The 15,147-nt window shown below is 20.3% G+C and overlaps 1 protein-coding gene across 4 annotated transcripts in view; it reads right to left on the reverse strand.

The window, feature by feature from the left end:
- Window positions 1-356: 356 nt before the first annotated feature.
- Window positions 357-15,147, reverse strand: part of LOC108001314 (paired box pox-neuro protein) — a 90,099-nt gene continuing 75,308 nt past the window's right edge. For 2 of the 4 annotated variants that reach the window (XM_062075737.1, XM_062075738.1), the window contains 3 exons: window positions 4,527-4,773; window positions 3,027-3,195; window positions 1,504-2,512 (listed from right to left, as the gene is read on the reverse strand). In XM_062075737.1, coding sequence (XP_061931721.1) covers window positions 1,996-2,512; window positions 3,027-3,195; window positions 4,527-4,773 — 933 coding nt within the window. In that variant the 3' untranslated portion in view covers window positions 1,504-1,995. Of the gene's footprint in view, window positions 2,513-3,026; window positions 3,196-4,526; window positions 4,774-4,972; window positions 5,093-15,147 lie in introns of those variants that run through there. The other 2 variants (XM_062075741.1, XM_017062262.3) reach the window with 2 other exon arrangements.

Genomic DNA, 15,147 nt, shown 5'->3' on the forward strand with positions numbered 1-15,147 from the left:
AATTCGTTAATTGAATAATCCATAATATAAGATTATAAAATATATATTACAAATCATATTATAATATTATAAACTATAATATATGATCATAAATATATAGATATTGTAGACATAAAAATATTAGAAAGAAAATTTTATCTAAATTGAACATTTTTATTTAATTAATTTAGTTATATTTAATATTTACCATATTAATATTATATTAATAATTATTAATATTCGAAATATTCGAAAAAAATATTTAATTAAAATTATAATTAATTATATTCATAATTAAAATTTTGATTAATATTGTTAAAATATGAATTCGAATAGATTGAAATTTTTTATTCTAACATGATAAATAAAAATAAGCATTTTTGTTAAGGTTACTAATCATTTTATTTTATTGGAATATGTCAAAGTGTCTTTGATCAAATAAAAATTAAATATCATACATAATAATATGGCATCGTCCTGCTCACAAAATGAAATTATACCACACACAAATTACACGATAAAAAAATTTTAATATTCAGAAATCACAAAATTGGTTTTGCTGAAAATCATAAATTGTAAAATTTAATATTCATAAGTTTCATCGCGATGTTATTATCCATATGTATGTTGACAATATTTATTTATTTTAAAAGAAATAAATCATCGAGATATCAGATATGAAAGAATGAATAAAAATAATTTAATTATAAATTAGTTTAACAGACTTATGTTTAATCTACGATATTGCAGTCAACAATATATAATCGACGATTCATGCTAATGTTACATACAATTTATACTTTTCTTCGTGTCGATAATATAATGACGATCGTTTTAATTTTCGAGATTTTCGAACATTGATAAAATCTCTTTTTTTGTTTTTATTTTTTTAGAAATTAGTATTCAACTTTGCTATTTTTTTCTTTTTAATAAATTATATTACATTTTATCTTATATGTTTTACATTGATCATTTTGAATTTTTAATTAGTAAATGCATTTTAATCCTTTTGAAACAATGTGTTAATTAATTACTTAATAAATAAATTTCGTAAAAATTAATCAAATACTAGTTTTTTTTAAAAGATTAAAGAATTATTTTGAAAAAAGTATTTTAAATAAAATATATTATTCTGAATTTGTTTAATTTTTTAATCAAATTTAAGATTTCATTTATATTTTTGGAAAAAGATAATATTTGTTTATTCTTTTCATAATTCTGTAAATATTTTTTAATGCAATCTAAAAGATAATTAAAATGTACACGTATGAATATTTTTCAGTATTTAAAAATATCATTCATTGATTCTTTCATCGAATAAATTAGATTGATCAGTGAGTTTATATTTGATATTAAGTAGAATCATATTTTTATCCTTAATATTTATTATTAATATTTATTATTAATTAATATTTATATCCAATAATCAAATATTTTATTAAAATAAAATTATAAATTTCATTTTCATATTTGTAAATTTTATTTATAACTTTTTGCTACAGAAAAAAAAATTTTGTAATAATTTTATTTAAATTATTGAAAAATTATCTCATTGTAAAACATATTTATATATACTGTGATTTTTTCATTTAAAATATATGATTGTTATATTAATAAACAAATTAGCGTTAAAAAAAAGACATTTCTTATTTTATTTAACAAGTTACTCAGAAATTATTACAATAAATTATTAAGGATTATTATGTTAAATCAATAAATATTTTAATTTTTTATATCATTAAATTCTAAAAGTGTCACGAATAGCCACTGATACCAAATATAAACCTAGTTAATCATATTCATTAATCATTCTTTTAATTATATAATTTTCTCTTTTCTAGTTCCCTTTATATCTTAAAACAATTCCATGTTCATTTTCAGCATCTTTTACACATATTCATACATATCCACCTTATTTATTTTTGTATCGAAAATTCTCACAAATCCAGACGATCATCTTTTTAGCCTCTATCACCAGATCCTGAAATTTTCTTCTCCCTTCCCAATCACAATCCTTCAGATTTCCTTATTCAAGATAATTCCACAAGGTTGAACTACATCGAGATTCGTTAATTTCGGCCTCTTCGAGGTGCTTTTGCCCTCATCTTTTTTCAAAAGTTCCTCTATCGAATAAGGATTTCTCTTTCTCTGGGGTTGCGTCGGTCTTTCCTCGACCGCCATTTCTTTGGCCATAGTGTTCTGCTCATTTCCGGTTTTCAAAATTCGCGGTGACATTATCTTCTGCTTATCACTGGTCGCCGGAGATGAGCTCTGTCGATTATCGAGATTTATAGATGAACCGGATGTATTATGTCTCACGAATGCACTATGATCGCTACCGATTTTTTGGCCAAGTTCTAGAATAATAGATGAATTTTGAAATGATTTGTAATGATCCTGGGATTCCGTGTTTTCTTCTAGATCGCTTTTGTCCAAGGAATCATCACTGCCTGCCATTGAACTCGAACTGGATTTCAAATCAACTTGATTTGTTGGTCCATTTTGCTCCGAGAGACGTTCTACATCTAACGATCTACAATACATAAATTTTTAATTGTTTATTTAATATATTTTAATTATTTGACAGATTAATTTTTAATTGGGTAGTATAAATTTTCTGCTTTTTTAAATAAAAAGATTACAGATATAATAAAATTAATTAAATTAATTTTTGCATAGATTTTTTTATATTAATGTTTTTAAATATAAACTTATTTATTAATTTATCTTATTTATTTTTTTTCTACTTTATTTATATTTTATTTATATATTGTATTTAAATATTGTATTTTATATATTTAATAATTAAATAATTTTGAATATGTTTCTTATTTTTAGAAACTATAAAAAATTTTCATTATTTGAATGAATGAAATGGAGGAAAAATATAAATACTTGATTATAATTTCTTTTATTTATAGCTATCAATTATTATTATATTCCAAATGGCATAAATGATATTTGTATTATTTATTATTATTTGAAAAATTAAGAAAACTAATTAAAAAAAAGATAATTATTTAAGGAAAAAATTAAGTTATATTTACGTAAATGATTGCATTCCATGATGCAAATGCAATGTTGTTGCTTGATAAAGAGATGAGTAAAAGCTTGGATTCCAAGATGGCGTGCTGGTATTACCAGAAGTCGTAGAAATATGTAATGGTCCCAATGTTCCTGGATAAAACAACTGATAATCCGTCCTCATAAGTGCGTCTACAAATAAAAATAAAAATAAAAATTATTGCTAATATAATATAATGATAATAAATATTGATAATAAATATAATTAAAAACATAATTTAACAAACAATATATTTTATTAATATTTAATGTTTTCCTGAATTAAAAATATCGTTAAGTTGAAATTCTGAATTGTATTACTTTTATTTCTCATAAAATCATTATGTTATACATACATTATATGAAATATTTACAAAATTTATTGCAATCATGATTATTTTTTTATCTTCATTTGTTATTTTAAATTAAATCAATATACAATATTTATATTCATAAATAATTTTTTGAAATAAATGAGAAAAATAGAGAAAAAATGATTTACTTTTATAATAAGTGACAATTATAATTATAATATTATATAAAATATTATAAATTTTATATTATATTATATATAATATAATATTATATAAAATTATTATATTATATAAGCAATTTATACAAATAATATTAGTTAATATTTAAACAAATAGGAATACAGATTTAAATATTTAAAATTTCAAATATAAACGAATTAACAATCGAAATTTTTAAATTTATTTTATAATTAATATTAAATATAATAAATTAAATTTAATATAATATATTAAAATTTTAATATTTTTAGTTATTAATATTTTTTAGAATATTTAAAATATTAAAATTACTAAAAAAATTTAATTAAATCTAATTAAAAAATAATATAGTTAGCACAAGATATCGTGTCATACAATACGACGGATTCTATGATTGAACAATATATAAATATTATGCTTATAGTTTTATATCAATTAAAAAAGAAAAAAAAATCGTAGCTTTATAAACAATTTACGGAATAAACAAGATAAATTTTGAGGCAAATCAAATTCTTATAACTTGCATGTTAGTTATCAGGATACAGCATGTTCAAGTCAATTGCCGACAGGGTATTTTATAATTTCTTTTCTCTTTTTATTTTCCCCTATTCTTCTTTTTTCCTTTCTTTTTTTTTCTCTCTTTTCAATTGTTACAATTCTATAATGCATTTCCTTTTTTTTTTCATTTTTTAATATATTTATTTTAATATTGATTTGATTTGATTTATTATATATATATATATATATAATTCCAATCGTAATTTTGAGATATAAACAGATGTTTAAGGAATCATTTAATCGACAATATTTACGACGCGATGTAATTTTCCTAATAATAGCACTATAAAAATAAATTAATTTTGATATAGATTTTTGATTGAAAACTAAGATTCCTGATTCGAGTTTGTGAAATGAATTAAAAATTTATTATCAATTAAAAAAAGATTTTATTTCATAACAATAAAAATTTACCTCTGTTAGCGACACTTGAAGAAATTTGCGAGGTATAGTTGCTCTGAGAACTACCCTCAATTCCCGTATGATCGGTATGAAGTCCACCGCCTCGAAGAATTCGATTTACCGAAGAAACAGAAGGTAAACTTTGAGGATCACAAGCTCCTTGTCGCGCAAGTTGTTCTCGAATTTCCCAAGCGAACATTGTCGGTTGTTCTTGTTTCATTCGTAAAATTTTCTTTACAACTGTAGGTGTGGCCACTTGCTAAAATAATAATCATAAATTTTAATATAAAAATTTTTGAATAAAGATTCGAATTAAATTCTAATAAAGAATCATATCGGACACAGATCTTGGAAAATTTCAATATAGAAAATTAACAAGGTATCTGGAAATAATTAGTATATATTATTATATTATTAATGTATTAATTTATATATTATTATATAATAATCAATTTTACCAATCTACTAAAATCTAAATATATTGACATATTCTAATTAAGAAAGTTAAATTTTATAAAATGTATATAGATAGGAATAATGTAGTAAAGTTATATAGATTTTGATGCTTTGAAAAAAATTTAATATAATAAGATTTAAAATTAATTTGATATCTTTGAAATTTAATTGTGCTGTTTATTGAGATATAAAATAATTTTATCGATTCAATGTCGATTCTATCTTTTATTCTATGATTTTTTATTGATAATGAGAACGATGATAAGAATTCAATAATAAAATGTATAAATGAATCAGTTTGACTTTTTTGTCATAAATATAGAATTATTAGAGTAAAAAAATTATACGCTAAAAAAATTTACGTTAAAAATATCATATATTATAAATATTTATTGCAGTTTTATTTTCCTTTTCTATTGTGATTTTTCTTTATAATATTTTTAATATTTTTTACATTTCATTTTTGCAAATAAAATTTTTGCTTTTTAATTCTAATTTTGAGAATTTTTTTTTTATACTTTCTTAAAAGTTAATAATAAAAAGTTTTATTTTAATTTTTTGAATATACTTTAAATATATTTTATTCTAATTTGCATATACAACAAATTCATTTATATAATTGATTTTTATTTTATTATTTATATTTTTTCTAATATAGAAAATAGATAAATAACAAATAATCAATTATTTAATTTCATTTTCTATATGCAAATAAATTTTCAAGACTAAAAAATGTAAAGAATTATTTATAATCAAAAAATTTGAAATTTATTTATTTTCACTAATATCCTATTGCTATTAATTTAAATTCAGTAGTAATCTTAATTTTAATTTGATTTTGATATAAATCTATTTATATTAATTATTATTCCTTATTTTTTAATATATTATATGATAAAAAGAAATTTGTTTATTAATCATATTTAGTATCTATTTTATAAGTATGCAAATAATGTTGCACTTACAAAAAATTATTTCTGATTCACACTTATAAAATTTACAATTCCATGACGAGCAATAGTTTTATGATTGATCATTATTAATGATTAGCCTTTGATATTTTTCCTTCCAACCTGGGAATCGTCATTATCTTATCGACAAATTAACGCGAAAGTGGTCATACTATTGTTGAAAGGGGCAGCAGCGGGCCATATGTCGTTCACAGGTGAAACACGTTAGTTGTGCCAGTGAATCAGATATCAAGTAAGGTCCCAAAGATAGGTAGATAATGCGTACCATACTTTATTACAGTTTAGCCCCGGTTTATCATGGAGAGGGGTCATCTGTTCCTCGCAAATGCGTCCTATTTCTTTTTGACGGTCCTTTCGAGTGGGCTCAGTGGTGCTCAATCTGGCCAACGTTCATTTAACTTGCTAATGAACTTATACTCGGGCCCTGGATAATTTTATGCAGGATGGAACTAATGCGATGGAAATGTTATTCGTCGTACACAGATTTTCAAGATCGCCGATTTCTCTAGGGTGCCCACCATGCCACCGATATGGTACAATGAAGAAGATGGGAAGGTATTTTCTCGTAAGATATTTTGTATAAATTTAATTATTTTATAATTTTTTTCTTGGAATTTTAATTATTATATTATATTTTTGTAAATTGTTACTATTGTTATATCTAATTATAGAGATAGTCTGACGTTTTTTTAACAAAAAATATTTTGATTATTAATAACGATTAATAATTAAATTTTTATTCAATCAATGTAACTGTGATATTGCAATGATATTGTTATAATTGCAATGATTATAATTTTTGAGTATAAATAATTAGATTAATGATTAATTATTAAAATATGTTTTGTTGTTATTATTTGCACATTTATAATATTAAATAGAATTTTAATAAAAGTTAATAAAAGTCCTGAATTATCATAGTATTTTTAAATAATAGATATGATAGGTAAATAATATTAGTTGAATAATATATTTAAATAATTGATCATACTTAAATAAAAATTGAAATCGATATCTAATATTGTTCTTGGATAAAAATTAATATTATATAGTTTATTTAGATACATAGAACTTAACGTTATTTTGATTATTGATTTTAATTATTTATTGTATGATTTATGGATGTTGATAATAATGCTTTCATTTAGAATATTTTTTTGATTAATAATTATATATAATGTATATTTTAACTTCCTATTTTTTTTATTATTATTTATATAAATTTATAATGTGTTTTGATCATGCAATTAATATTAATTTTATTTATAAAGAAAAATGATTTAACTGGAAAATACGAAATGTGAATATGTAATTTAAAAAAGGAAATATCATTTGTTAGTTACTAAATTATATCTTTCGTTAATAAACTATCTAAAGTATGAAACGTAAGAGCATTAGATTTTAATTTAAAAACAATAATTTTCATTTCGTTTAAAGATGATCTATGATTTATACTCTAATGATTTATAAAATATCTTTATAAATAAACTACTAATAAGTACGAAATAAAAATACTTGTGTTATATTATAATTTAAATAAATATAAATAAAAACTTATAGATTCAAGAATAATTAGAATAACTTTCTATATTATGATATATTCTCATTAAAGTTTTTTTAAAAATTTTTATTTCATAAGATGTTTATCATTTATTCGTATAAAATGAATAAAAATGATTAAAAATCAAATATTTAAAATTATAAAATAGATATATAAAAATAAAATATTAAAAAGTTATTAAATATGTGAAATAATATTAAAAAATTGGAAAACAGATTACTAAAATTATTTAAAAATAATGAGACATAAATATAGAATTAAAATGTTTTAAAACTACTATATATAAACAAAAATTAAGATATTCTATCAAACACTGATTAGATGTAGAAATTAAAAAAAAAAATTAATCAGTATAAAATATTTAGATAAACATGAAATATTCAAAGTTGTAAAAAAATTATGAATTATATAATATTTAATTTCAAATTAAATTTCTAAATTAATTAAATACTAAATACCTAAAATCAGTTATTAAAGATAAATTAGAGTTTCATTTCAATTATCTATTAATCAATTAATTTTTTAAAGAATAAAAGAAAAAATATGAAATAATAAATTATTATATATAAATAAATTAAATATATTATATAAATAATTTTTAAATTATATTAATAATTATAAATTATTATAAATTATTATAAATTTAAGTAAATTATTGTATTATTAAAAAAACTCAAATCATTATTTATCACTATAAGTAATAATAAGTTTTTTTTAAAATATAAAAAACATGAAAATATTTCACGAAACAATGAAATTTAATCATTTTCATAAACAGCAGTTTAAAACCTGAATATAAAATATTTCATTGCATTATAAAAAATTATTAAATGTTAAAAATTTTCTTAAAAAATTTCTATAATTACAAATATTTAATAATTACAAATAATTAGAAATAAATAAATAAAATAATAATTAATTATCAAAAATTCAATTATAATATTCCTAATCCAATTATAATATTCAGTAAATATGAAAAAGATTTTGTTCTATACTTTAATTAATACTTTCTTATTTTTTAACAATTTATATAGAAAAAAAAGTAAAAAGAAAAAAAAATAGTTAAATTAATTCTTTCTAAAACTTAATATAAAAAAAAAATTAAGAAATATTTAAAATTATTCAAAAATTTTCAAATCATTACTAAATAATCCGTTTATCTTTAATAAAATATTGAAACAAAGTTTAAAATTCATTCAATAAGGAAACATCGAACAATAAATTAATAAATAGAAGAATGATTAATATTCCAATAAACGGATCACCTTTTAAAAAGGCAAAATGATTCGAAGCTATCGGTTCTAAGCAAGAAGGGCACATTCTGAAGACCGATATGTCCATGAATGATACCAATATGGGAGCACCACTGGTAGATAGATCGTTTAAGGGTGCAACCGTCGAGCCGTCCGCCTAATAGTTTCAGAAGTTAGGACAAGCATCGCGTGCTCCCGAGAGCATCTCAGATTCTAATCTGACACTTCCGTCGTCATTGCCACAATTACGCCGATCCACGATATACATGTCCTAATGCTTACCCTCTCGCGTTGTACCGCATACCCTCGAGCGACCAACGTTATATTGTATGGTTCCTGGCAATCGACGATGTCTTTCGTGTGCATGCCACATTACACCATACCTACACACTATATCACAAAGGAAATTGACTACATGCACATCTGGCGCTAAACCTTAGATAACGTAAACTATCGAACAGGTTGACCAACTCTGTAATTACCATTCGAAGAGCTTGTGCTTCTGATATATTGGTTGTTTCAATTGTCTCCGATGATAAGATGTGAAAAGATCTGAAATCAATAATGTCCTTTTTTTTTCGAAACGAATCTATTCTCATTGATTTCTTCTTTGGCATTTTTTGATGTTAACGTTTCTTGATTTCCTTTTTTGAAAAGTAAACGTGTGGATATTATAATGTTAAAAATATGGTAATGGAATTCGGAAAGTTTCATTTGAATATTTATATTTAAAGATTGGTAACAAATTATAAAAAAAATATTTTTAAATAAAAACATGGTCATAATTACAATATTTGCATAATTATTTGTCATTGTCATGTATTTAGATAAATAATGATATACAATATTTTTAAAATAATATATAATATAATATATGTAATATATTTATATTATATAAAAATATAATATATATATAACATATTTTTTATTATTTAAATAAATAATTATTTAATTATTTAATTATTTATAATAAAAATTTACTTATTTAATTATTTATTATTTTTAAAAAATAAGTAATTATAAATAAATAAATAATAATTCAGATATGATGTTTAATTTTGTGGATATATTACAAACTATTAATTTACTTAAATTTATCGAAAATATATATATGTATACATATATTTACTGATTTTAATTACCACGAAATAATTATTTTGAATTAATTATATTATTTTGAGTAATTTTTTCGTATTTTTTCTATTTTTTTTATATTTTTATATTTTTATACTTAATAATAAAGTTTATGTTTATGTTTTATTTCATTAAGAACGTACAGAAGTAAATAATAAATTTGTGATATTCAAACATAAATAAACATCTAGAAAATAACAATAACAAATAAAATAATAATCTAGAAAATTCAAATTTTATATTTCGTACACAAAAAAAAACAAAAAAATATTGTTTCAAAATAGTATAAGTTAGAACAAATTTTTTAGATTTCAATTAAATTTCTATTTCAATTAAATAACTAATGATTGGTTGTCTTATAATAGTCCGATTTGAAAAAATTAATCCAATGCAAATTATTAAATTAGCTAACTTTAAATAAATTTTTATTTAATTTTTTGAAATGAAATGAAATTTAGAATTAACACATGAAATCAAATAAAAATTTATTTTTGGATAAAAGTTTATATTGAATTTGATCTTTATTTTAATAATTAAATTGCTATAAACTACGACCGACTATCAATTATCTAACAGCAATAATATAATTGAAACTAAAATTTAATTTAATTTAAACTATTTCGAAGAAATGTTTTTGTTAATTACATTTTCTAACAATAATCTAATCTAAATATAACTTAATCTAGTTTAACTATTTTGAAGAATCATTTTGTTAATAACTTTTTAGTAAAGAATTGCTAATTAAGATCTTTGCAACATTGCATTATAATCTTGACAATATATATATTAGATATATATTATATTATAATATATATATATTATATATATTATATTATTATAATATATATTAAAAAATTTTATTATATATTAAAAAAAATCATTAAAATAAGAAGTTGGTATCTTTTTCTAAAAATTTATTGCTTGTTTTATTTTATGAAATATGTAATTACTATATTGTTATATTATAATATTTATTGCTATTCAGACATGAAATTTTTCATGGTATTTATATATAAAATAAATTCAAACAAACAATGTATAATTTTCTTTTTAAATATATTTAAATATATTTGAATATTTATTTTTCTCAAAATCATTGATTGAGTATTTTTTCTTATTATTCTTTCTTATTATAAAACTTCCTAGGAAATATTTTAAAGAGATTTACCATAAATAGTTGTCTTATTGCGCATCATGAAACGATTTCTTATGCTTGATTAATATATTGAAAGTTTTTGCAAATAATTCGAAAATTAAAATCGATCGCCAATTATATATATATCTAAGAAAAAATTGCTCAAAGTGTTGTCCTTATACTTACAACAATATTTATACATAATATATTTTAAGATTATTGAAATCAGTGAATATAATTTTTTCAACAATTTGACCATTATTTATAGCAGTATTTAATAATTAATATTTCATGATTTATGAAAGAAAGAAACTTGAACGCGTGTGATTGCTCCGTGTTTGTTTTCGTTTTTCCACAACATTTTGCCGGCTATTACTGAATCATGCAGAGAAATAAATACCCATCCGTCAAAAAACTCTGGGGACGATTGTAACCACCGTATTTGCGCGAGATCCTAATTACCAGATAAACGGAAATGCTTGTGATTGACGAACAGGAATTGTGGAGAAAAAAACGTGTGTCCGCATGCGACAATATTTATGACGCATTTTTCGAGAAAAGTCTGTTGAATGTATCAAATCATCTCACGAAATTAAGTATTCATTAGAGTGAGTATACGTGATAGAAAAGACAAGTGTTCTACATTATTATTTTAAATTTAATATTTATTATATTACTTTATAAAAATGTTTTGAATATTATGAATAAAAGAGATTTTATATATATATATAATTAAATAAAGAGATTTTATATATATATATATAAAATCTAATTATTTATATATATATATATAAATAATTAGATTTTCATATAATTGAAAATTAATGTTGTAAAAAGAATATTGGCAATATTAAGATAACATTGTTATATATTGAGATTTTATTTTTAATTAAAATATAAATAAGAAAATAAAATCATAATAATTAATAATTTTTTTTACTTTTAATTACATTGATAAATTAATTGATAAATAATTGATAAATTAAATAAAATTGATAAAATAATTGGTAAATTAATTAATGCACAAAAATAAATAAAAAAGAAAAAAATGTGTTAAACATAAAACGAAACAAATTTAAGTGTTTAATGTGATGTTAAATTAATATAATTTTAATTACTATTTATATCCATGTTATTCGAATTAAAAAGTAATATTGTCAATCAATTAATATATATTAAATATGGAGAAGAATATTAATTTTATATGTTTGCAATTTATTAGTAAATTGATAAAAGATTTAATATTACATCTAATAAAATATTTGAAATAAATATTTTAATTTTTACTTTATTCATTAAATATTACTAAATTCTATCAAAAAATGATTCCTTAGTTTACAATGTATAAACTTGCAAATATATATGAAAAATATTAATATTAAATATTTTATAAAATAAAAAAGCATGAATTAAAGTTTTAGTATTGAAAAAATAAATTTTATAAATAAATAGCTAATTTTATAAATAAAATAAATAGCTCTTGAAATTTGAATATAAAAAAATTTAAATATATAAAACAAAATGCGAATATTAATATTTCATTTTCTGAAAATTAATAAATTGCTATATGTATAAAATTAATTTGTGCGTGAAATTTTAAATGTTTTAAATATTTATATATATATATTTAATAATCAAATATTTCAAACTATAAATATATAATATTTAAATATTTAAATATTTTAAATATTAATATATCGAATTAATATATAAGATATTAATTTGTTGAACACCTTTGCAAAATCAATTTTAAAGAGATCAAAACAAACGTTGATAAAAGTTGATATAAACAAAAATATTAATTAAGGTTTATTTATTTATTTATTTATTTATTTATTTATTTAATTATAACAATTGAAGTTTATTAATTAAGAGTAAACTTTGTCTTGTTACATCGCTATATCGTGTTCTATTTTCATCTCGTTTTAACATTAATAAATTAATAAACACTTATAATAAATTATATATTAAATTGCAGATTTTTATGCAATAAACAAATTTGCATAAACAAATTCAAATATTTAAATTAATATATAAAAAATGTATCTTATTATACAAAATATATGTTAAATAATAGTATTTGCAAAATATTTATAATTTTTATTTATTTTAATTATATATTTTATGTAAATTATATAAAACTATATAAAAGTTTTTTGATTAATTGCTATTATTTATTTAAAAAAATTGAATTGAAAGAAAGATCTTCCACAAGATTTTATGTAATGTTTTATTCTTTTGTTTTTTCTAAAGAGCAAATAAACTATCAGAATTTTTCTAATTTTTGCAATATTATATTTGCAAATTAGAAATTTTATTTATGATATTATATTATATTATATTATATTATATTATATATATTATATGTTTATTTATAATATTTAATTAATCTTAAAAATAAAATTAATATCGAAAGAAAATTATGTAACATATTTATGTCATTTATATAAAATATGTAAAATATATGTAATATGAAAAAAAAAAAAATATATATATATATATATATGTATAACAATCTGTAATATTTATATATTAATAGTAAATTTAAAATATATAAAATAGATATTTCTTTTATACTAATTTTTACGTTCTTTTTGATTTTTAGAATTGAAAAATACTCTGAAAAAGTATCTCATGAATATATTAATATTCTCTAAATTAATAATAAATATTAAATATTTTATTTTCATTACATTAAACATATTAAAAAAATATATTTTATATAATAAAATATAAATATAAAAGAATAAAATGCGAATATTAATTATATATTTATTAATGTAAATATTATAAAATTCATACAAAGTACATATATTTAAAATATTAAAACTATTATCCAATATCGTTCAAATATGTTTTGTGAGTAAATATATTTTGCGACCTCTAAAAAATATTTTGATTCGATATTTTCACAAGATATTTTAATACTTTTACAAACTACACATATCAAATTACTCATTTAAATATGTAGATAAAAAAAATATGAAATAAAAAAGAAAGAAATTGTAAGCAGAGCAAAAACTTGAAAACAAAAAAAAAAAAAGTGAAGAATTTCACATGGTAAAATTTTCGACTCCCTTTACTTTGAAACGTATAATTTCACATATATATCTTTAAACATTATTACGCATCGTTCATCCAATCTCGATGCTTTGCAAATACGATATTCGGTAATTTTCATTATACCCCGTAATGGCATACGTATCACGATGAAAGGAAGAAGGTACGTATCTCATGTCGGTGAATTAATTCCTTGGATGCATTTCTTCGCCAGAAAACGCGGTAATTCCAAGAAAGAATCGTACACGATTCTTTTTCTTTTTCTTCCTTCAAAATGAACAGTAATCAAAAATTTCGTGGATCGTCGTCAATACAACGTATATTAAAAGTAGGAAGATTGAAACGCTGTGTAAATACACAGATAAAGAGGATGAGAATTTTGAGGGAAAGGTTTTTAATCGCGAGATCACGATTTTCTTCGCGTTCCACTTTATTATCAAGAATTTCAATAGGGCGTACATTTTTCATGAGACAATTTTCTCTGCCGTGATGTGACGCCATTATCTGACGCATATCGCGCTGCTTCGAGCACGTACATACACATACACAAGCCACGGAGATAACGAGCACGAGACGAAAATACCGGAACACGGTTCGAAAATGGTGTACTGTATATACGCGGGAACACATGTAGATCGACGGATAGTTGGACAATTAATTCGCAAATTAACCGGTCGATTGGAAAATAATCGGCTCTGGGTAACGACCGTGACGGATTTCCTGGAACGCGTTTGTGACGACCACCATAGATGAATATAATCAAGATCGGTGATATGTAATTTCCCTCGTAATTCGTAATTTGCGAATAAAAGTACTGACACGTTTATCGATGAATTAATGTCGGTATATGATCGGTCAGTATATATATCTAATATCTTTTCTTATCTTTTCTAATATTTTTCTTTGTTGTTGCAGAATGAGTATAATAATACTTTAATCTTTTTATTTTTTATTTTTGTTTCATGTATTAATTTTTTAATATTTAATATTTAATCCATGTTCTGTACGAATAATATAAATAAATATTAGAAAGTTTATATTAATATTGTATATAAAATATATA

This window comes from Apis cerana, linkage group LG5, assembly GCF_029169275.1.
Source record: "Apis cerana isolate GH-2021 linkage group LG5, AcerK_1.0, whole genome shotgun sequence".
NCBI classification, from domain to species: Eukaryota; Metazoa; Arthropoda; class Insecta; order Hymenoptera; family Apidae; genus Apis; species Apis cerana.